The 23124-nt window shown below is 39.7% G+C and overlaps 4 protein-coding genes across 6 annotated transcripts; 1 reads left to right on the top strand and 3 right to left on the bottom strand.

The window, feature by feature from the left end:
- Positions 1 to 178: 178 nt before the first annotated feature.
- Positions 179 to 1366, bottom strand: bcdin3d (BCDIN3 domain containing). The gene is made up of 2 exons (XM_077530841.1): positions 1071 to 1366; positions 179 to 856 (listed from the first exon to the last, which is right to left on the bottom strand). The coding sequence occupies exons 1-2, from the start codon at positions 1284 to 1286 to the stop codon at positions 323 to 325; spliced, it is 750 nt and encodes a 249-aa protein (XP_077386967.1). The 5' UTR covers positions 1287 to 1366; the 3' UTR covers positions 179 to 322.
- A 292-nt stretch (positions 1367 to 1658) lies between these two features.
- cox14 (cytochrome c oxidase assembly factor COX14) lies at positions 1659 to 2900 on the top strand. Its single transcript, XM_077530843.1, has 2 exons — positions 1659 to 1825; positions 2433 to 2900. The coding sequence occupies exon 2, from the start codon at positions 2442 to 2444 to the stop codon at positions 2616 to 2618; it is 177 nt and encodes a 58-aa protein (XP_077386969.1). The 5' UTR covers positions 1659 to 1825; positions 2433 to 2441; the 3' UTR covers positions 2619 to 2900.
- cers5 (ceramide synthase 5) lies at positions 2627 to 16004 on the bottom strand. 3 transcript variants are annotated; one of them, XR_013284790.1, is made up of 11 exons: positions 15401 to 16004; positions 10598 to 10703; positions 10389 to 10519; positions 10147 to 10204; positions 9512 to 9562; positions 9167 to 9259; positions 7675 to 7803; positions 7476 to 7582; positions 4754 to 4910; positions 4455 to 4590; positions 4037 to 4186 (listed from the first exon to the last, which is right to left on the bottom strand). XR_013284790.1 is itself a non-coding variant. In XM_077530837.1 (10 exons), the coding sequence occupies exons 1-10, from the start codon at positions 15820 to 15822 to the stop codon at positions 3936 to 3938; spliced, it is 1521 nt and encodes a 506-aa protein (XP_077386963.1). In that variant the 5' UTR covers positions 15823 to 16003; the 3' UTR covers positions 2627 to 3935. The 3 variants fall into 3 exon arrangements, 2 of the variants coding, with proteins under 2 accessions (XP_077386963.1, XP_077386964.1); XM_077530837.1 differs by lacking the exon at positions 4455 to 4590 and having other exon boundaries at positions 2627 to 4202; positions 15401 to 16003; XM_077530838.1 differs by lacking the exon at positions 4455 to 4590 and having other exon boundaries at positions 2627 to 4186; positions 15401 to 15985.
- A 1011-nt stretch (positions 16005 to 17015) lies between these two features.
- On the bottom strand, positions 17016 to 22722 carry LOC144024508 (glycerol-3-phosphate dehydrogenase [NAD(+)], cytoplasmic-like). The gene is made up of 8 exons (XM_077530840.1): positions 22574 to 22722; positions 20277 to 20454; positions 20055 to 20195; positions 19856 to 19994; positions 19304 to 19416; positions 18941 to 19177; positions 17673 to 17779; positions 17016 to 17522 (listed from the first exon to the last, which is right to left on the bottom strand). Exons 1-8 carry the CDS (start codon positions 22615 to 22617, stop codon positions 17426 to 17428), a joined length of 1056 nt encoding a protein of 351 aa, XP_077386966.1. The 5' UTR covers positions 22618 to 22722; the 3' UTR covers positions 17016 to 17425.
- Positions 22723 to 23124: the final 402 nt, after the last annotated feature.

Here is a 23124-nt window from a genome sequence, read left to right on the forward strand (position 1 = left end):
TCTTCAAATTTCAAACTTGAGGTTAAATTGTTTGAAATTCAATTTACAATAAAATAAGGGAACAGCTGGATTATTACAAATGTGAATATTTCTGTGTTCTATTGCTCCCTGGCAGATAAGGTACCCACTGAATGAGCAGCACAATGTCAACAAGCACTGAAACATGAAATGCACAAACTGTCTTCACATTCTATTTAAATATGTTATTGTTTTTATAAGATATAATACAGTAGGGTTCTATTTCTTTCCACTGAGACTTGCATTTTTGTTGTTTTTGGGGGGGAAATAATAGCATTTCCATTCATATCAATAGTCTTCCAATTCACTTCCGCTTAAAAAGTAGCAAGTTCCTGTCCCACGCGGTGCTACCGAAGCTGCGCACCAACTCCATGTCGCAATGTTTCTCCAGATGTTCCCGGGCCTGCTCGCTCACGTCCCCGCGCACTTTCAGACTCTTAAAGTGGTCAAAGTTCGAGCGACCGAGTTTCCTGAGCCTGCGGGCCGCCGAGCGGTAACACTTCCAGGGTTGCGCCTCCAGCAGCAAGTGCCGGCTGAGCTCAGCCAGGCGGGAGAGCAACCGCAGTAGGCCGGCGTCGCCGTGGTTCAGGTGGACCCACATGGTGACGGCCAGGCACAAGGTCAGGTGGAAGCTGGAGCGGCCGTATCGGGCCAGGTGTTCCCGCAGCGGCGCGCAGTCACCGGTGATGTCCAGCTGGGCGAAGGTGACGCCGCCCTTAAGGGGGTTGTTCTCCCGGGCTCGCCGAATGAGGCTCTCGTCCAGGTCCATGCCCAGGAGGTGAACGTTGGTTTCGCCTGGCGTCTCCACCAGGTGCTTGTAGAGGGCTATGCTGAGTTCCTAACATTCGAGGAAAACAAATACAGAACTTGTTCGATTTAACTAGCATTGTGTCTTAATCTATTTTTTTTTTTTTTACTCCCATCTTTGACAACCCGCAAAGGTATGTTGAAGAGTTTTAAAACTCTAGGCGAATGTTTGCGAACTATCCTGACGTGAATTCGCTAGCGTAGCAAATATTAGGTTAGATAGAAGGAAGGATGGTTCCACAAACCCCCGAGTTACAGCCCACGTCCAGCAGAAGTGTTGTTTGACGGCTGTCGTTGTAACCCAAATCGAGGAGAAGCGTGCTGGGAATCAGACTTAATCGATTCTCCGGTGGGTTAAAGGTGTAATAATTGATAAAGTTTCCAAATAGAGCCGCGCCGGGTTCGTTGATGTCCTCGTTGCCTTCAGCGACGCTCGTACATGTTGCCATTGTAAAGTGCATGTGGAGTAACGCTGAAATGCTTCCCTGTAGATACAACTTCTTTAAATGCACTACCCTGTCGTAAAAAAATACAATGTAAAACATGCATAATGGTAATATTTATTTATTAAATGTTTTGTCGTTAAATGAACATAGTACTCTTATTTTACGTGAGATGAAGAAAAACACAAGGCGCGGAAACAACACCGTGATGGATCGTGATTCGTGAAGGATGCAAACTATTAATACGAAATTTGTGTCTATAATGACCACATCCTGAAATGTAAGTATGACATGAAGTTATTATTATTGTTGTTGTTATTTTAGAATAACACTAAGGACAGTGAATTTGAGAGGTTAAAATCGAGGTACTATATACAGTGCAGCGTAAACACTTTAGATGGCGCTGTGGGATTTGTGAACAGACGAAATGAATCAGAAGAAGAATACTACCGTCTGGGCTTCCGTAACTTACGATATTGTGTGTTAGCATTTCTGCTAATTCCACTGACATTGAGGACTGTAAAAGGACGATTTACCACATTTTGAAGAAAAGACTGGTAAGAAATCAAGAACATTGTACATTGAGGTAGCTCTACCTACGCGATAGTATTGTTTGCATGTTAATTTAGTTCTACTTGAGGAAAAGTACGTCATGCTTTTGACACACGCTCGCGTGAGTAAGCCAAATAAACATGTCTCGTTCCCTGAAATGACCTATATTACGACTTACTTGACCATTTAGTGACTAGCTGGCGAAAAAAAAAATATTCGTGTCAAGCTCTGTAGAACAAATGTTGATCTTAAGTACCCAAAGGTGGAAACTAAAAATGTGGTTTGTAATTATTTTTAATAGAATAATATTTTTTTTAATATTTTTTGTAGTATATACACGTACATCAAGCCATAACCATCTAAATAATTTGCTATATAGTAAATCACCTCTTAAAAGTTGTTTTGGAAACATACCCTGTTGTTTTCTGAATACTCACATACTACTTACTATTGCTTTAGCCCCATCTGGTGGCACAATAAGTTTGAAGTGTGACAGTTTAAGTACCGTAGTCCAATAAATGTAGCTAGTCCTTTTTTTTTTTTTTTGTGCGCTACACTTGAATCGACATTGAAAGTTTGTGAGCTGAATATCTGTGCTTGTTCCTCATCAAGGTTGCCACCATGATCACTGGCAAGCGTTTGGCAGACATTGGGTACCGGACCTTTTCTTCCTGCATGATGCTGCTGACCCTCTACGGTGGCTACCTGTGCAGCATGCGGGCCTACCGCTACATGGTGAGGCGACGGGAACTCAAAACGGCCGCCGAAAACCAGGATCCATCGGTGATGAAAGACTGACAAGACTGTACCAGCCTCCCCAAACGGGGCATTTGCATGATTTAATTATGGTGAATACAGAAGTTTGTACGCAGTTGTTGACGAAGAATGATAACTTATGAAACTCACGTGAAGACTTTTGGTCTTTATGCAAGAATTCCATATGAAAAAAATTCTGTATGAAAGTTATCTAAGTTGACTCAAATGGTTAGAAAATTGTTTACAATAAATGTATCTTTGTTCATCAAGCTTTGACACATATAAAAGAATTAAATGCACTTTTACTAAGATGGTAACCATGTAGATGGACTGAGCACACAATTTACTAATTTGTGACCACAATGGAGATATACAACCCCAAGCAAAAAAGTATGGAATCACCAGTCTTGGATGAGCACTCACTCAAATGTTTTATTCTGTAGCTCAAACTCAGCTACAAAGCATCAAATAGTCATAAGGTCATTGCAAAGTGCAACATCTTGGCTTTCAGAAACACTAAATGATTGCCAAAGATGTGGGCTGTTAACATTCAGCTGTATCGAAGTTCTGGACCAAGTACAAACAGCATGGGAAGGTTGTTAAAGTCAAGTGTACTGGTAGACCAAGGAAGACATCTAAGCGTCGAGACAAACAACTAAAGGCCATATGTCTTGAAAACAGAAAATGCACAACAAGACAAATGAAGACGAAATGGGAAGAAGCTGGAGTCAATGTATGTGCCAGTGAGATTTACAAAGAGGACTTCCGAAAGAAAACATCACAATTCCCACAGTCCTTGATGACATGTGGCTGCATGTCAGGCAAATGCAGTGCTTAAATCTTCAATGAATGTACAAGTTTACATTGACATTTTGGACAGCTTTCTTATCCCTTCCATTGAAAAAAAAAAGTTTGGGGATGATGAAATCATTTTCCAACATGCCACAGAGCAAAAACTGAAAGCATTCCTTGGAGAAAGACGCATCCAGTCAATGTCACGGCCTGCAAATAGCCCAGATCTCAACCCAATTGAAAACCTGTGATGGAAATTGAAAAAAAAATGGTCCATGGCATGAGTGCTCGTCCAAGACTGCTGATTCCATACTTTTTGCTAGGGGTTGTAAGTATGTGCTGAAAATACTCTTTTGTGGCCATGAAGTGCTTTTAAGTCTAGTGTGCCTTTCATCATTACAGTTGGGAAACTCTGCTATAGATTCATATTATCCATATATTATATATTATCCATTCATATTATCGTAGGAAATAAAAAATAAATGTAAAAACAGTAGCACGTAGTAGTGAACTAACGTTTTGGTTTGTCCCGCATGTCATCACCTAACGGTCCAAAAAACAAACAGGTCAGGATGTGATCCAGTGTGAGCCATTCATGAAGTTCACCTGACCGTTAAAAATCTCACACTGGTCACCAAACGGTTGTGATGAGGTCATGTCGGCGTGGCGTGCTGTCTGCTTCTGGCGGCAGCGCAGTGTCCGTTGGTGCCGTTTTCCACTTTTTGCGCATGCGTCATCATCATGTTGGTGCCGCTTCGGTCCGTCGCCGACTCGTCCTCGGAGCTGCTCTCCACGTCGCTGCGCACGTCCTTGCCCACCTTCAAAGAGGGAAGCCTACAAATTAATAGTCCTGCTTCCAATTAGGACAAATTCCCGAGTTGGAGTTCATCTAAGATGGCTGCTTCAAAACAAAATGGTTGATTGCTGTTCAATTTTAGATGAGACTTTTTCATGTGTCTTATTATTATATTTTTGTCAACCGATAAAGATTTTTTTGTTTTTGTAACTTTCCAAATGGTGGTACTGTATCATTTTGGAGAAAGATAATCAATCCAAAACATTTCACACGCCTACATTAAGACTTACAGCGTGAAAGAAGTGTAAAGTCATCAAAGGCACGGCGAGAGGACACAAAAAAAGTGAGGAAGAAAAAGACTCAAAGCACAAAAACAGAAAGAAAGATGGAGTCTGTCAGTCCACAGGGAGAAGAACCAAACAGCTTCTGCAGAGACGACACAGAAATAAATATGTATATACACACACAAAAATACATTGGGATGGTGAAGTAGACTTCAACGTACACAAACAAGTGTTAAAAGCTGATGCAAGTCCTCAAGTCAACTAGCCAAAATATAGCAACCTGAGCCCCGACTTTTTGGACCCACCTTGCCCCTCAGGACGGCTTTGATGGCGATGGAGGCGATGAGGTAAGACCAGATGACGTGCAGAAGCTGCAGCACCGCCAGCAGCAAGTTGAAGAGCCACCATGACGGGAACGGGCCCACAATGTGCCAGCTCTCAAACATGGTGGAGTTCAGGACCCTGGGGACGGCACAGTACAACCGGGTTGACCATCACCACAGCAGCTTGTAGGAGACATATCATACAACTGTATGTATATTGTCGCTCTCCTGTTTAAAAAAAAAAAAAAATTGCCCATTTTTACATTTATGTGATGAAACTTGAATGCAGACATCCCAAAAACATTTTTCAACGACCATGTATAGTAAGGCTTTTTTTTTTTTTTTTTTTTAAATGACCATGTATAGTAAGGCTTTTTTTTTTTTTTTTTTTTTTTTAAGTAAGGCGGGCTTTTTAAAACCACCACGTATAGTAAGGCGTTTTTTTTTTTTTTGTTTTTTTTAAATGACCATGTATAGTAAGGCTTTTTTTTTTTTTTTTTAAGTAAGGCGGGCTTTTTAAAACCACCATGTATAGTTTTTTTTAAATGACCATGTATAGTAAGGCAATTTTTTATTTTTTTTTTAAGTAAGGCGGGCTTTTTAAAAACCACCATGTATAGTAAGGCATTTTTTTTTTTTTTTTTTTTTTAGATGACCATGTATAGTAAGGCTTTTTTTTTTTTTTTAAGTAATGCGGGCTTTTTAAAACCACCATGTATAGTAAGGCGTTTTTTTTTGTTTTTTTTTAATGACCATTTATAGTAAGGCAATTTTTTTTTTTTTTTTTTTTAATGACCATGTATAGTAAGGCAATTTTTTTTTTTTTTTTTTTTTTTTAAATGACCATGTATAGTAAGGCAATTTTTTTACATTTTTTTTAAAGTAAGGCGGGCTTTTTAAAACCACCATGTATAGTAAGGCGTTTTTGTTTTTTTGTTTTTTTTTAAATGACCATGTATAGTAAGGCAATTTTTATTTTATTTTTTTTAAGTAAGGCGGGCTTTTTAAAAACCACCATGTCTAGTAAGGCGTTTTTTTTGTTTGTTTTTTTAAATGACCATGTATAGTAAGGCAATTTATTTATTTACTTTTTAAGTAAGGCGGGCTTTTTAAACCACCATGTATAGTAAGGCGGGGGTTTTTTGTTTTGTTTTTGTTTTTAATCATGACATTTTTAAAAAGATGACCATAAGAAAGGCTTTTTTTTTTTAACTACTATGTATAGTAAGGTGTTGTCGTGTACCATGTATAGTAAACCTGTCTCATCAAATGATCATTGAGGCATCTATTGTACAGTATATTATGTCTACGGTAACTCCAGCTTGGATTCTGAAAGAAACATGATGAGGTCATCCTTTTCAAGCTCAAATTGATTGACAGGAGATTGTCATCAGAGCCCGCCTCCCTTCCCCCTATTTGAGGGATACATTTCTCCTATGAGCGGGAACACTGACACTAAATATCCACGATCGCCTTACAGTGGACAGGGTCATCCATTTCCTATCGGTGGCTAGCAGCCTCCATTTTGGTGCTAGGGCACTAGATGGTGACTATGTCTGTGTCCTCCACCCATCTTCAAGAGCACTTCAACCACAATTGGGTTGCAGGATAAACTCCGGCTGACTTTTCACAACTCAACTTCATTAAAGCACTTTCAAAACAAACATATCAACATAACAAACATATATATATACATCGCTGTGTATATATATCAAGTGCTTTACATGGAGTTAAAAAGAAAATAAAAAAATAAAAAATTCAGGACAGAACACATAAATAAAATCTCCCATAACGAGGATATCATCACAGTTGGGCATAATTTTGGCAAGAAGATTTGAAAATGAAAAGTTCTTACTGTATTTGGGAGGTCAGTAAATGGTGAGAGAAGGCACCGGTCGCCAGTCAATCTCGCGAATAGAAAAACAAGCATTGACACTCACATTTCAGGTCCAGAACGTAAAAACCCTGCCACAATCTGGCTTTAGCTCCTTGTGCTAGCTAGTTAGCTACCTCCCTAGCAGGTAAACAAGCTACTGGCTAGCTAGGGAAGTATCTAGCTAGCACCTGGGGCTAAAGCCAAACTGTGGCAGGGTTTTTAACTAGTGCTGTCAAAGTTAAAGCGTTAACTCATTGATTAATCACAAAAAAATTATCTCCTTAATCATGTACCAGTATTAATGCAGATTAAGCACACTATTAATTTTCACCGCAGATGATCCTTTAGCTGACAGCGGATGGCTACGTTCAAGGTAGCACAGGTTGTCTTTGAGCAATAAATGCATTAAAGCATTTAATAAATGTTTGCCATTTATTAAATGACATTGACATTGAGACATTGACATTGAGAATATTTATTCATGTCAAACTATTGGGGTCATTTAAAAAAAAAAAAATATATATATATAGCGGGCAAAAAATGTTAATAAATAGCCTTTTTAGTTAAGCGATTAAGGTGATTAGTGAAAATTCTAAGATGTGATTAATCTGATTTAAAAAATGAATCGTTTGGCAGATCTAGTTTTTATTTTCTGGACCTGGATTTGCCACCTCTGCATTCAGTCACGCCGCTGAGCAATTTAAAAGTCCTCTCGAGAAGGAATGTGGAAGAAAGCCAGAAACCGACAAGCACACGGAGAACATGTGAATGCTGTTAGTGTCTGGGATAAAAACACAAAAAGTCAAAACAAACCACTTTCAGACTCACCATATTGGAAACACGACGAGCCGCGTGACGATGAAGGTCAAACTAAATAGGCCGAAAAAGAGGTCGCACAGAGGCTGATACTTGGCGTAGTTGGCCATTTTGCCTGCCTGATGACAAAGAAAGTCAACTATAAAGCTACGCTGTCTTGTCCTTGTTCCATCCGTAATTGGCAAGCGGCTGCTTTTTACGTCTCAACGACCTCGAGCAGGAAGTCGGAAGCGTCGTGCAGGCACATGACCAGGGTGCCCACCCGCACCATGTTGTTGGCATAGGAAAAGCTGATCAGGCTCACCGTCGCCAGGTGATGAACAAACATGGCCAGGAAGTCCTGCGTCAAAATCAAAGACGAGAATAAAATACCAGTGAGTTAGGAGACATTTGTTTCTAAATGTGACACACGTTTGAAGGTAACTGCTGAAAACGTGCAATATATATTTCCATCTGTTTCAGTTTTGCAGCAATTAGCATTAGATTATAGCTAAGTTTATCATTATCCCCAAATCTAATTAAAAATGTGAGTATTTAAGCTTGCGATTGGCTGGCAACCAGTCCAGGGTGTACCGCGTCTACTGCCCAAAGCCAGCTGAGATAGGCTCCAGCTCCCCCTGCCACCCTTGTGAGGAGCAAGCGGTTCAGAAAATGGATGGATGGATGGAGTATTTAAGATTTTTTTCCAACATGGCCCTGGCTGATCTCCTTTGCTCTGCTGCCACCTGCTGGCCGTTTGTGTAATAGCTACCATTTCTTCAAACGTTTTTTGCAGTTGAGACTGCATCAAAGCATTAAAAAAACAAAAACAAAAACAAAAAAAACGTATTAAATACGTCTTTGGGACACAAATCATTTAACATAGAACGTATTTATACGTTTTGGGAGCAAATGAGTTAAACTGATTTTTTCATGGATGAAACCAGCTAATTTTCAACATTGGTGATAAGTTACGTAAGAATGGTAAAAGTAAAAATAAAATAAAACAAGACAAACAAAAAAAAGACATGAATCATTTAAAAACCACGAAGAAATAGGTAAAAGCAATATAAAAAAATTACAAAAAAATACAAATCAAGGAACCATGGCAAGAACCAAATACAAAAAAAATAAAAATAAAATAAAAAAAATACAAAAAATTGTCAAAACTCAAGCGGCTCTTGGCAGAGGTACCGCCTTGAAAGCCAAACAATCCCAAAGTGGGATCATAAATAACTCCACCCAATTTATATTTCTTGTTTTTTTGTTCCCATTAGATTGATAGGATTCTAGACATTTAAATCTTTTAAATATTTCAGTCAGTCTGTTTGTGATGTTTTAGTTTTTATGTATTTATTTATTCGTTTTCAGCAAGTATTAACCCAGATTTTGTCAACAAATGACTCATCTCATCCCTTGTTGAACATTTGAGGCCGAGTGTTTGTGTCACTGCGCAAAGCCGCTCTGAGACTCAGTTGCTTGCTGCCTTGTGGAATTTGCATCATTTAGTCATTTAGGCCTGCAGAGTCACATGAGAGTCGGGAGCCCTCGTGCTCAACACACACACACACACACACGCATGACGTGACTGCACTCCTGCCCACCTACTTGTCCGCGAAAACCAAAAACATGTGACCTTCAAGGATGAACTCAACGTTGAGATTGTTGATGTGGTTCGAGTGGATTCAAAACACATACGCACGTACACACATATAACATCTCACCTTCCTTTTTACGTCAATGAACTGGGAGAACATGAGTGACAGGTAGAAGGCCAGCTCGAGCATGTAGTAGCGGTAAATAGCAGGCGTCAACACCTTTGGATGACAAATACAGGAAAGGACATTTTTTTAATATTCATGATTATTGCATAGTTTGATCAATATTGGCAATTCGTTTGCTATCTGACAATTTCTGAAAACGTGTCTCAGAGGAAGTTGCAAGCTTCTTTGGCCATATTGTGATCAGCTAGGCTAGGTGGAAGCTCCAGAGCCACTTTCAAGCAACGGCCCAAAGTTGAAAGGTCAATTATGTAAACTTTTTATGTATTTTTTTTTTTTACTACATACCTGATAAGGGTAACCATACCAGCAGTGCCGTGTATCCCACATCCAAGGGGTCTAAATAATGACAAAGAGAGCAAATAAAAATTGAGCAGGCAACTTCCTGGTCGAGCACAAAGTGCAGTCTAACTTTTCGCATGGGTGCAGTTTTCTATCTTGTACTATTTTCCTTGACTGGTGCAAGTAAGAAGGGGGAGTTAGAGCTGATTGACTTGTTTGTTGCTTGAGATCAACACGTGGAAAAAAATACATTTCATTCATTTAGTGCCATTGACGGCCATAGACGTCATACAGCCCCCCCCCCCCCTCAGATATTATAATTGGAGATTAATGAGTTAACAGGAACTGAAAGTTCACCAAAGCGGTAGAGACGCCACTTGGAAACCGCTTTCTAACACCAGTTGTGCCACAGTCACGGGAGGGCTTTGAAAAAATCTTTATAAGATGATAATTAGTTCAATGAATTGATTTCTACAACACAGACAGATTGTATCATTGATTAATGAATTAAATATGACATCCACCACACATATCCTCACAGCGCGAAACTATGAAGCCTCGCTATTGTACAGTATATAACTAATGCATTATTTTTAGTGTATTTTTGAGTTCTTAAGCTCAATCCATGAGGGGGTGCTCACCTGCCAGAGAAACTGGAAGCCATAGGTAAATATGCACAAATAAAATGTTAACCTCCACCTGAAATGGACAATCCAGAAAATGATTGTGATTACAGTGAGTCCAATCACATTTAGACACACGCAAGCACACAAAAATCTGCTTTTAATTTCAATTGAATTCAAGCCTAATTTCTGCCTTCTCAACCAAGACAGAGGCAAAAACGCATCCAGCCGGAAGTTTGTGCACGCGGGGTAAGACCTACATGCTCTCGCAGAATTTCGCGTGCGCGCTGGGTTTGTCTTGGTTCCTGCGCTGACGGAACCAACGCTGCACCTTGCGCACATCCCAGTCCAACTGTTTGGACAAACCGTCCATATGCCGCGAGTCGGGATTCTGCCCGGGGAAAGAAAGACGCGCGCATGAAGTCCATGTAGGGTGATGAAAACAAATGGAAAAATGGAAATAAGAGACCTTGGTAATGGATGTAAAGACTTTCTCCAGCACTGCATTGGGCTGAGCTCTTCGTCCAACTTCAGGATTAATGTGCAGTCTCCTCGCGCACTGACTCGCGACAAATCTGTGCAAAGGGTCAGAGATATAAAAAACAAAAAAAACAAACATGAAAACCACTTTGAGATATTTTTTTAATCTGGAAAAAAATACTGTAACTTGGACAGTGAGAAAAACCAGACATTTTCTATAATGCTTGTCTAACTAACTTTGGGCCTAAGCCTGCAATCTAACAGTGTCTACATTCTAGCTAAAGATAACATTTATGAGACATATTTTGAATATCACCTTTGAATAGAGCAAAAAGACCCCAGTCAATTATTAGTGATGAGATAAAGGAAGTTCAAGAAAAGGCATTCCTGTGGTTTCTACCCTGTGATAATCCAAAGAACCGGCCAGTCTTCAGTGGAGAGAAGGCTTAAAGCCACAGCATCGCACATTATGAGTTAAAATTCCATACAAAGCACTGCTGATAAATGTGGGCCAGTTATGCTAGTCATACTTGCACCTGTTTCAATCTTTTTGCCAAATTCAGGAGTGGCACTAAGTACAAGTGGAAATAGTACCGTTACAAGAGGACAGCAAAAGGGCAAACAAACAAGGCAAAAAAAAAAAAAAAGGTTCAAGGAAGCCAAATTTCAACCAAATGGTAAAGTTCAGGTGAAGGATTAGTGTTGCGTTTTCACCATGGGGTGTGTAGACTGAACCAGTGTGACATTTGACAAGGAAGGCTTGCAATCCTTTTGTAATCCACCGTATTTTACCATGTGTCAACACAACACGGAATGTTTTCTTCCCGTTCTCAGAGCTGTCAACACTCACACGTTGGGCATTTCTGGCCAATCTCATGCTCGCAACTTTTACTTTAATTTCCCACGCTAAGAAAATGTACCTGAAACCAGAATGGAAAAACACACATTTTCATTTCAATTATTAATATTTTCTTGGTGTAACCCGGATTGAAAAAAAAATTCTCATTTCCAATTCAATTTTTAATTAATTCATTTAGTTTTGTGTTTAAGCGTAACTTTTGCATCATGCGTTCGTTCACATGACAGAGTGCACTTTGAAAGAAAATAAAAATAACACATAGTGCCAATTTAATGTAAAGATATATTATTCAGTTTCTCATTCTCCAATCCTACAGTCGACTCTTTCAGATATTCCTTGTGCTCAATTACTTGTACGTGGGGCTGTGCAATTAATCGAAATTCAATTACATTAATTTCAATTAGTACACTCCACAATTCCAAAATCGGCATAATCGTTAACAAAAATAAACAATATATTAATACTAATTTTGAGTTGTTTAAATTGTATATATGTACTGCTAAAAAAAATAAAAAAATAAAAAAAATCAAACAATTAGGGAAACACTTTGTTCCTTCAATTTTTTTGAGCAGCGTATTTGCAACTTTTTTTTTTTTTTTTTTTTTAATTACTAAATTAATATTGTTTGGTCCAAAAGGAACTTGCATTTTTTTTTTTTGTTTCAAATGAATTTAGTTGTCTTAATAATTTTTAAGTTAAAAAAATTTCTTGTTTTGTACCAGAAAAAAACAAACAAATAGTTGTCAAATTAATTGTGATTAATATTTTTATCATAATCCAGCAGCCCTACTTGTACATAGCATAGTGTACATTTGGTATCCACTGTACATCTTCTCACTCAGTTGTATTTCACATTACAATAAATGCATGGAACTAAGAGCGAGTTTCCCCTGAAGCAAAATTCTTCTTTTAAAATGTTAAACATCTGTACAGCTTCTCCAGCATGCCTACGAGACGCTTTCGGATCGGATGCCTTTTAAATCAGGGCATGTGCTCACTAGCTCACCTCTCGAGGCTTGACAAATATGTGCTATTCTCAGACAGTTTTTCTTCTGGTTTGATGTAGTTGAGTTCTTTGGCTATTGCGCAACAACAGAGCAGAGGTGGGGAAGAGTGGGGTAGGGGAAAAATAAAGAAAGGCTGGAATCACAACCCTGCCCTTCATCTGACGTAACCGCATTCATACTTCTCGTCTTCTCTGCTCTTTATTGTCTCCTGTAGCCAGATTAACAACCTCTCGGTTTTCCGTCATTGTATAGAATAGAGAGCCATGAAAAGCACGCCAAGCTACATGGACCATTGGACTTTCATGTAGTAACTGTTACAACTAACAGCACCTGGAGCATTTACAGAATTTAATTTATTTTCACAAAAGTTAGTACTACAACCATCACGTTGCAAATAATTTATTACATCTCTTCAATTACTTTAAATGTAGTGTAAAATAACTGAACACAACTCTTTTGGTGCTATTAAACTAATACTTTTTAAAGTAATACTTTTGTGCATAATTGGCTTGATATAAAAATATCAGTAGTAAATTGTAAATGTTTTGTGTTCAACTGTTCTAAAGTGCATGTATTTTTTTTTTTTTTAGTTTAATCAAAAATATTTTAATTAGTTTCTTTACAGTAATGTTCTAAATTAATACATTTAAAACAAATGTAAAGTTGTTTAGTTGTCGGATATTATTTCCCTGCTGAATTGCTCATATTTTAAGTATTGAGGTACTTATAAAGGTATATAGCATCTAAGTGAAATTTTGGCATCAAGATGACATTATTACATGGTAGTTAAGTTTAATTGTGTGGACTCAAAAAGTTCAAGAACCCCTGCTATCAATGAGGAGGTTCCAGTGACCAGTCGTTGGTCTTGACCTGACTGGAGAAGTGACACTGCATTTTAAAAAAAAGAAAAGAAAAGAAAAAAAAAACAGAGAAGGAAGGAAGCAGCCGGCAATGTTGCAAAGGGCAGAGAAGAGGATGTTTAACACGTGGCATCAATATTTTGGCCAGTGGCATCCAGCTTCACTTCCAGACAATGGATCGCAACACACTTTTGAATCTGGACCACTTGCTTGCTTCGCAACCTCCCGTGCGTCCCGTGACTCGGATTAGAGGAAGCGCCGCGCTCAACAGCCCGGGTGCTCCCATGCCGAGACGCTGCCAGAATCTCTCCATTTTAAAAATCAAATGGCCCTTCATCACAAGTTTGCCCACCCTTGCTATAGAACATGGATAAATGTGAAATTTGTGCATCTAAGGAGTTAAAAACAGTCCCAGATTAATAAACATGAGTTCAGACAACTAAACAAGACAAAATCAACCCCAACCAAATGACTCCAGTAAGTACAAACATCAAATGCAGCCTCCGCCGCTGAAGGTTGTTCCGCCTACACGCCATCCCATAAAACAATCTGCCCGAATAGCACACTTCCTCGATTTCCCTCCAATCTGCGCTCTTACAGTAAGTGGGATTTAGGTCTTATCTTCATTGTGAAAAAAAAAGAAGGTCAGGCCAGGCCAGCAATAAAAATCGCTTCACATCACTTCTACAAGACGCAATAACAAGTCACATGAATGAACCAGGGAAAGTCCAGAAACTTCATTTCCGGTTTCATTAAAAAAGAAAAAAAAAAGAAAAAAGCCTTCAGGACATGTCTACTGTGCTAGAAACCCGTCAATTGTGTTGTTGTTGTTGTTGAATGCAATTTCATGCCATAAATTGGCATCACCATCTAAAACACAAAAGTGCTCCAGGAAACAAAAACTATTATACTTGACTAATTGTTCAACGCCAACACAATATTGTGTTCTGTGACCGAACCTACCAAAACAAAGCAGGCATTCTTCTTCTTTCATCAGAAAAAAAAAAAACATTTCTTAGGATCAGAAATGTTTTGGTTTCACTAAAAACACCTGCTTCTGGCCAAAAAAGTAGAAAACTTGAGCTTTTTGTGAAAAGAAACATCAAGCAGAACAGTGTCTTTGATTCTAATGTTTTTTTTGTTTTTTGTTTTTTTTGCTTTGTGACACATCAAACCATAAACTACAAAGCAAGAAAGAGAGGGCTGGCAAAAACATCTTTTGACACCCTACTTGCGCAGTCATGCGACGGCATGCTCCAATCAGAGCCGCGCATATGTGCGGTGGGAGGTGGACGGAGGGAAAGAAAAGTTTGTTTCCTTGCAGTTTGAGCTACACACGACACATATAGGATATAATATGCAACAAAACAAAATTTTTGTTTCTGACGGACCTGATGCTGAAAGTTATTTGTTATTTTCGTATCACAATAAAGTGTTATTGAAGTGCACTCCATTTACTATTTCACGTTTAGCGTTTTTCAGAAAAAATACAAGTAAGTAATTCAAGTTTGTTCAGGACTCTGTCGTTGACGTAAACAAGAATCTCGAGTACTGATGATGGCCCTGAGTCCATGCAATACAGTGAATGGTATCGGTATCCTTCGCGAGTACTTGATACGCAATTTCTCTTCAACTCGAAAGCTGTGCTGATCTCCAATCCAAAGCAATGCACCGCTGCCATCTACAGGGATCTGTTAGTCATTAACGTGGTGTGAATTTGTTCAATTGCTATGCCCTGATGTTATGACATAGACATGAAAGCAAACGTACAGTATAATAAGAAAGCAAAACTTATGTTACGGACATGTGGCGCGCTCTCTTTCATACACAGAACTACTAAACTGCTGATGTCATATAGCCCTTTATAGGTAAAATGGAGTCCAACGTCATGACATAGATATAGTTATACTTGATGGCCATTTGTCTCAATAAGGCAAAAAAAAAAAAAAAAGCATCAGTAGTAGTACTTCTGTGGCAGTTAGGGGGGCTAATTAACTAAGTGACACCTTCAGCTATCAAAATTGACGGGGCCGCCATTTGTTGTTCATTCCCGGTCGAGTACGAACCTCTCGAAGAGCATCCTGACGGCGAACATCCCCAAAGCCAGCGGGAGGGCAGCCAACAAGTGTCCGGCTTTGGGATACTCCACCCCGGGAGCCCCGTCGGCGAGGTCCGCCCAGGTTACGTTGTGGGGCAGCCAGAACCTCTCGTTCCAGAACCAGGCTGAAAGGGCAGCCATTGTCCCGCCGTGTCGGTGTCCACCAAGGCGAAAAGGGAATGGAAACGTGTGAGGAGAAAGTAATGTTTCAAACGTGTTTTGGGCAACTTCTTCCCCTTCAACGCCTCCTCCGACATATGTGATGATGATGATGATGATGACAAGCTTTCCGCCTTTACGCGGGAAGTGCTTTGAACCGAGGAGTGTTTTCAAAATAAAACTCCAATTGCCCGTTTTTCGATGTGGAATTAAGATTCTGCATTTCGGCATAGACTGTAAATTATTACTCTGTCATTGCACAAACACCAATTTGACCTCAAAACTGCTTCAACACGTGACAGGAGTTGAGATCAAATGGTAAACGCGGATGATTTATTTTGAAGACCCCCCCCCCATTCTCCGTGCGCTCGGTGAACTTGACAGTGCTACTACCCTGAAGATGAGAAACAAAATTGAGGAAGTGCAATTCGACTTTATCATGACCCTCCTCATGATATTCATTATTAATTGTTTTACCATCCAATGTCAAAACTATATTATACATTATGACGCCTGTCATTTGATATGCAACATAACCAAGGCTTTTATGGTTACCTCAAAGGTTTTTTTTAAGTGACGAGAAGGATGCTGCTCTTATTTGTTGCACGACATCACAGCTAAGTGGCCACTGGTTGTCTTGCAACTTAAAAAAAAATATAAAAAAAAAATGCAGAAATGACACACCTTGGCAAGTCAATGCTTGTTTATGCATTTTACACCTGCAACGTTACGAAAGCATTGCCTCAAGGCTATTTATTTATGTATGCAAGTATGTATTTATTTATTTATTTATTTACATGAAGGTTTACGTTTGGAGTAATAGCTCGAGCCAATCTATTAAGGCTATTAAGAAAGATGATGCAGCTGCAGCTCCGTCTAATTTTAGATGGACATTTTATCCCTCTGTATGCAGAGGTTATAATTAGAAATCTTGCGAGGCAGTTGACTCAAAAACTATGCCAAGGATTCTCAAGGAATAAATTCTAAACTAAAGAGCAAAGTTATGCAACACTGCTTATTCTGAGACTTGGGATGCTCAGGAAGGGGACCGGCCATGCACCACGTCCTCTCCGTGGCCTTTAAAAAGTCAGACAAATGCTTCTGACTCTTACTTTTCAATAGCACTTGTCCTCGTGGAGGTCACAGGTGGGTAGGCAACAACCTGGTGTGTTCACCAACCAATCATAGGAACACGTAGACTGACAACTGTGGGCAGAAGCCACACTAACAACATACAAACTCCAATAAGGATTCAAAACTGTGAGGCGGGCGTGCTAACAGTTAGCATCATGGTGCAGCTAAATGGTAAAGGTGAACCGTTTATAGAGTAGCAGACCAAATGCTCAACTGATCCCAGGTCTGGTTACAGCAAGTTTGCAAGCAAGTGCTGGCTTAGTAACAACATGCACAAATTAAAAGGGACACCAGAGTTCACATGTTTTATTCCTCAATAAATAATGAAATCAAGGACGTAGAACAGACGAAGGCACTTGTGGTTTTCCCACTGAAAAGTACGGAAATGTCTTGTATTAACCTTTGATTTTGTAGCAACCGAGCATGGCTTTAGTGCACTGGTGATCACTCTTTGGACGATTTATGGGACGACATGCCGCCTTTTCTGCTCAGTAAAAGGCTACAGCGTTACGTAATGTGGTAAGAGCAATTTAAGGCAGAATGCTCAGAAGAAAAGGAGCTGGCAAGAGACTCCAAAACGGTCACCTTGCTCGCCTTAAATTCAGCCCTCTGGCTTACTAATGTACGACGGCATCCGCGCAATCAAAGTCTTAAAACGGTCCGCCCATGCGGCCGGCAGACTGCAGGCCAGCTCGTCCCGTCACATGTGCTCGGGGTGGTTCTGCAGACAGCTGATGAACTCGGCAACCGGATGGCCGTCAAAGCAGATCTGGTGGACGGCGGTGAAAAGTGGGAACCTGCGCAAAGGGGAACAGCGAGAATCAATTTTGGCCGTGAATCTGAGCTCCACTGTTCTTGGTTTTCGGTTTTTGTCAAATAAATTCTTCCAAAAAATTTGACTTAAGTTTTTTTTTTTTCTCTCTTTACGATGATTAAATCAAACTTACTTCTCCACCATGTTTTTCTGCTTCAAGATTTGGTGGACCTCAGTCGCAGTCGCCGGACCTTGAAGCTTCTGACCATTCAGTAGCTCCTTCTCCAACTGCTCGATGGTCTGGACACAAAAATTATCCACATTCAGAGCAAGGTTATTTTAGTTAACTAAAACTAACGAAAAACCTAAAATAAAAAAAATAAAAAATTGTTTACGAAATAAAATAAAAACGAAAATACTTTTAAAAAAACGAAAACTAACAAACAAAACTAACTAAAACCAATTATAATTAAAGCAAAAAATGCCCTTCATTTTAGTCTTTGTCTTTTGTAATTAAATTAATACATGAGCCTTTTAAGTACGGTTGAAGACTCCCAACCAAAAGACTCACAAAGTCACTCCCAACCAATTTTCACTGAAGCAACCGCCTTCGCCCCCTGGCTGTTTTACGGGATTTTGACTGATTTTGCAAAGCACACACAATATTGTGTTCTATTGCTATAAAAAAACATTAAACCTACCAAAAGAAAAATTAGTCTCCTATTTCATCAGGAAAAAACAAACAAACAATGTTTCTATCTGTTTCAGTTTTGCAGCAATTAACATTAGAATGCAGCTAGTTTCATCATTATTCACAAATCAGTTTAAAACAGTGGGGAAAACAGCTTGTTGCGACACGGCTCTGGTTGATCTCTTATACTCTGCTGCCACCTGCTGGCCGTTTTTGTAATAACTGCCATTGCTTCAAGCGTTCTCTTCAGTTCAGAGGCTGCATCAAAGCCTTCTGTATGCTCTAGCATAAAAAAATAAATAAATAAATAAATAAAACAAAACGTCTTTGGGACCATGGTAATATTTAAAATAGAACGTATTTATACGTTTTGGGGAGCAAATGAGTTAACTGCTGGAATAAGGACGTTTGAAAGTGACATCATCTAGCAGCAGCCAATAGAAAAGCACCTTCATATGATGTCACTCTGACGGTGTTTTTTTTTTTATTTTTTTATTTTTTTTTAAATATTGCTCACATGTAATACACACTTGGAAAAAAAAAACTAAAACTAAACTAAAATGAAGCATTTATTAAATAACTAAAACTAATAAAAACTAACAGAACCACCCTGAAAACTAATTCAAACTAACTCAATTAAAAAAAATAAAAATAAAAATAAATAAAAAAATAAAAACTAACTAAAATGAAAAATTCCAAAACTATAATAACCCTGATTCAGACCAACGAGAGACTCAAATGGAGGGGGAAAAACAATCAGCTTTTCCTACTTTTCCCGTTTTGGCAAACTCTTGCCCGATCTTGCGATTGCGGCCGCCGTAGCAGGTGGTGATGAGGTCGGCGACCCCGCAGCTCTCCAAGAAGGTGCTGGCCGAGACGGGCCCGCCGGTGCAGAAGAACTTGGCGAAGGCGATCATCTCCATCAGGCCCAGACGGATCACGGCCGCCTTGGTGTTGTCGCCGAAACCCAGACCGTCGCAGAAGCCCGCGCCCACCGCCACGATGTTCTGCAACCAACGCCAGAAGATGCTGTCATTGCAAACCGGCGCTCGTCTAGTTCAAGAAACCTGCGATGTTTTTGTAGCATGAAGTAAAAGCTGCACAACTTTACAGGATCAGTTAACCGGACGAACCTTGAGTGCCCCGCAGATCTCCACGACGTCAGCTTCTTGGACCACGGTCACGCGGAAGTTGGCGGTCTGCATCAGCTCCTTCAGGATGGGCCCGTGAGCGATGTCCTTGCACCCTATACGCACCCAAAAAAAAACAAAAAACATCACCATTACATATTCTGTACATATTTAAAATTGTAAAATACAACTTGACCCCACTCTCCACAATTATATGTATTTTTATTACATTTTTTTACTGCTAAATTTTGACGTGGAAGTTTCTGCTGCGTTGCAACTGGAATTCACCCAGTACAAGCTTCCTAAGTAAGGGGCGGTCATTAATCGGCATTTAAAAAAAAAAAAAAAAAAAAAAAAAGTGGCATTGAAGGAACTTTAAATTAACACAAAATTAATGCACTAATTTTGACACCCCGAGTTCATGAAAAATAATGAAGTGGTCACATTAAATATAGACAAAATATTATATTCTTCCTGTTGAAAATGGCTCAATGAGTCAAGTATCCCTTTAAAAAAAAGTATTTGGAATCCAGGGTCACAATTTGACCCCCATACCTATCGTCGTCTCGCAAAACTTGTCCTCCGCCACCTCGCTGGCGATGTTCGCTCCCATCAGGACCGACATGCCGATGCCAAGCTTCCCTCGGATGACCTCGGAGATGAGTTTCAGACCCTCCGGGCCGGCGTCCACACCCTAGAGACGGACACCGCATAGTCGGCACGAAGAAGGCGCGTTGAGAACGGGCGAGGGTACCTTAATGAGCGACACGCCGTGAGCGTCCTTCTTGATGTGGCCCTTGATGGTGTCGCACACGCGGAGGATGAACTGGTGCGGGACCACAAACATCAGGATGTCGGCGCCCTTAACCGACTCCACCAGGTCCGGGACGGCTACCTGGCCACAATGATGTTCTATCGTTATTTGATTTATTTTGTAAGTATGTCCAGCGTCCAAATAAATGAGTCTGTGGCGTACCACGTTGGGGGGTAGCTTGTGCCCGCGCAGGTACTTGACATTCTCGTGGTCCGTGTTGATGATTTCGGTGAGCTTGCGCCCGTCCACCATTTCCTCGAACACCCACATGTTGACCACGCTGTCAAACTTGGCGTTGGCGGCCGCGTTGGCGCCCACGATCTTGGCGATGGCCGAGCCCCTGCGGACGGACACACGATGATACTGGCCGTTAAATCCAAATATCTGAATTTTGGTGAAACAGGAAGGGTACACACATAATTGTGTATTATATATTTATGTAGCACAAAACAAACATTTCTTTCCAATAATATGTTATATGTGACCTCACTAGTCTAACCATGACATTCTGATTAATATTACATTTGTGGAATAAGAGATATGAAGCAAAATCCAGCCATTTTTATCCATCTCAGGTGGCGGCCATTTTGCCATTTGCTTGTCAACTGAAGATGACATCATTGTTGCTCAGAAGGTAACAACCAATCACAGCTCAGCTTTAGAAAAGCAGGTGAGCTGTGATTGGTCATTGCCTGCGCCCAGAGCAACATTGATGTCATCTTCAGGCGACAGCAAGTAGCAAAATGGCCGCCCCCTGAGATGGATAAAAATGGCTGGATTTTGCTGCTTCACTCATCATATAAACGCAATATTAACCAGAATACCATATTTAGACCAGTGGGGCTGCATAGAACATATTGTGAAAATATTTTTGAAGTGGTTGAATTTAGTCTGTTTTTATTTTTGACTGCTAGCACACAAATCTGTAGATTAGCACTTAGCATTATGAAAGTTGTATATAAATGGTGTCCGAGCGAGTTAAGTGTGAAATTAAACAACCAAGTGTCTTTGTGAACTGTGTATTTGTATTTTTATTTTATTTTTTTAAGTGTCTTTAGTCAAGTGAAATGGCTATATTATTTACAAAATGTTTCTGGATTTGTTGCTTGTACTTGTCACTTAAAAAAAAAAAGGTCACTGTAGAGTTTGGAATAGTCACTATACATTAAATCGGCAGCACTAAGTAACTGCTAGCATAAGCGAAGTGCGCATTAAGTTTGCGCATGTGCGATGGAAAAATACGAGGCTACCATCTACCCTATCAATTTGAATGGCGGAGATTAGAGAGGTGACAATCTTTGCGTAACTGTACACTTTAAAGCTTGCAAGTCAACTTCTCCGTTGTCAGTAAACCACATGCTATGCATGCTAATAAAAAAAACAGCAACTTTCCAGCGGTTGAAACGTTTCTTTCAGAACCGATTCCAATTGGATCCAATTCATTTTCAACGACCGTTTGGTAGTTTCGCCTACCCACAATGCACCACGCCGCCCGCTACCCATAATGCACCTTGAATTCGAGAACGCCCACTGTCCACTACCAACTGTCGTCATGGTAATGAAAGTTATTAGCTTTGCATCAGACAGAATGGCCCCCCACAAATCGCAGTGATTCCAAACAAGTTTTGAGATTTAAATTGTGAAAATAATTGCATAATATGTCTCCTTTACAGAATATACATTTCAGTATCCAGTATTGGCATGTCAAAACGTGAATGAAAAGGTCGCTGCGTGTTTTGGGCGGGTCCTTTGTTATTATGGCAGCATGTATGTTTACATAAGAAAAGCACACATATTTGCAGTATTACTAAAGCCTTGTGCTTAGTCACACTTGTCCTACCAATAAAAAAAAACAAAAACATTTTTACTTACATGGACCAGTAGTGTGCTTCTAATCTAACCTTGACGAAACTAATATTAAGAATTGCTTTGTACAGGTGGTTTTGAGTAAGAGCATTTCAACTTTTAAAAATAATTACCATAATTTTATGTGTAGGTTTTTTTGTGCACCTGTTCTTTTATCCAAAATTCATTAGCCTACTTTCATTGTTTTCTTTTCATTTTTCTTTTTTTTTAAAGCCGTACCCGCCCATTACCAAGCTTGCCAGGTGACAAAAGGGCAAAATAACATGCTGCTGGTCAAAAATGCCTTTGTAACTTAAGACATGCAGCAGAGAGCGCACAGTGGCTGCACTTGAAATGTCAAAGGCGCCCAACGAATAAACTCTACATGACAAAAATACCCCATTAGAAAAGCTTTATTTATTTTTCTTTCAAAATGGCCACACGTAGAACACCCCCACTCATGTAAACGGGCATGCACGGGGAAAAAACAAAACAAAACAAAACAAAACAAAAAAACATTCCATTCTGTCATTTTACCAACTTGAGTTTTCAGCTAACATTCGCCATTAGCACAGAAGCATATTTTGCATGATAGAAGTTGTGAACTAAGTTACCAGTTGCCGGAGCCCACCACGCACACTTTCTTGGGAGCTGCCATCGTTGGACATCCACAAGAGATGAACGTTGCGCCGCCGGTATTTATAGCGGGCACCAGCCTGGTGCCCTCGCGCGCGTTCTTAAGCCCCTCCTCCTTCCCCAACTCGCACGCTCCCACCTGCGCGGTGGTGACGTCATTAGTTATTGTACAGTCGTCAGAATGTCATTTTCTGGGGATATGCATATGACGTCGCCACTTCCGCCTCCATTTGAGAACTTGCTGATGACCAATTAAAGATTAAAAAAAAAAAAAAAAAACTTTGAATCCATCACACACATTTATCATACTTTCATTTTCTTAGGACAGGAATATATTACCAAAATTATTATACTATGTTTTTTTAATTACCACAAATCATACACGCTCCCTAGAAATAGCAAAACATGAACATTTCTTTATATACATGTTAAAAACTACAACATTTATAACAAAAATAGCACATTCATTTTTTAAAAGGTGGAATTATATTTTATTAAAATTATTTTATTATTAGAATTCAAAATGCAA

The sequence above is a fragment of the Festucalex cinctus genome, chromosome 8 (assembly GCF_051991245.1).
Source record: "Festucalex cinctus isolate MCC-2025b chromosome 8, RoL_Fcin_1.0, whole genome shotgun sequence".
Classification (NCBI taxonomy): Eukaryota; Metazoa; Chordata; class Actinopteri; order Syngnathiformes; family Syngnathidae; genus Festucalex; species Festucalex cinctus.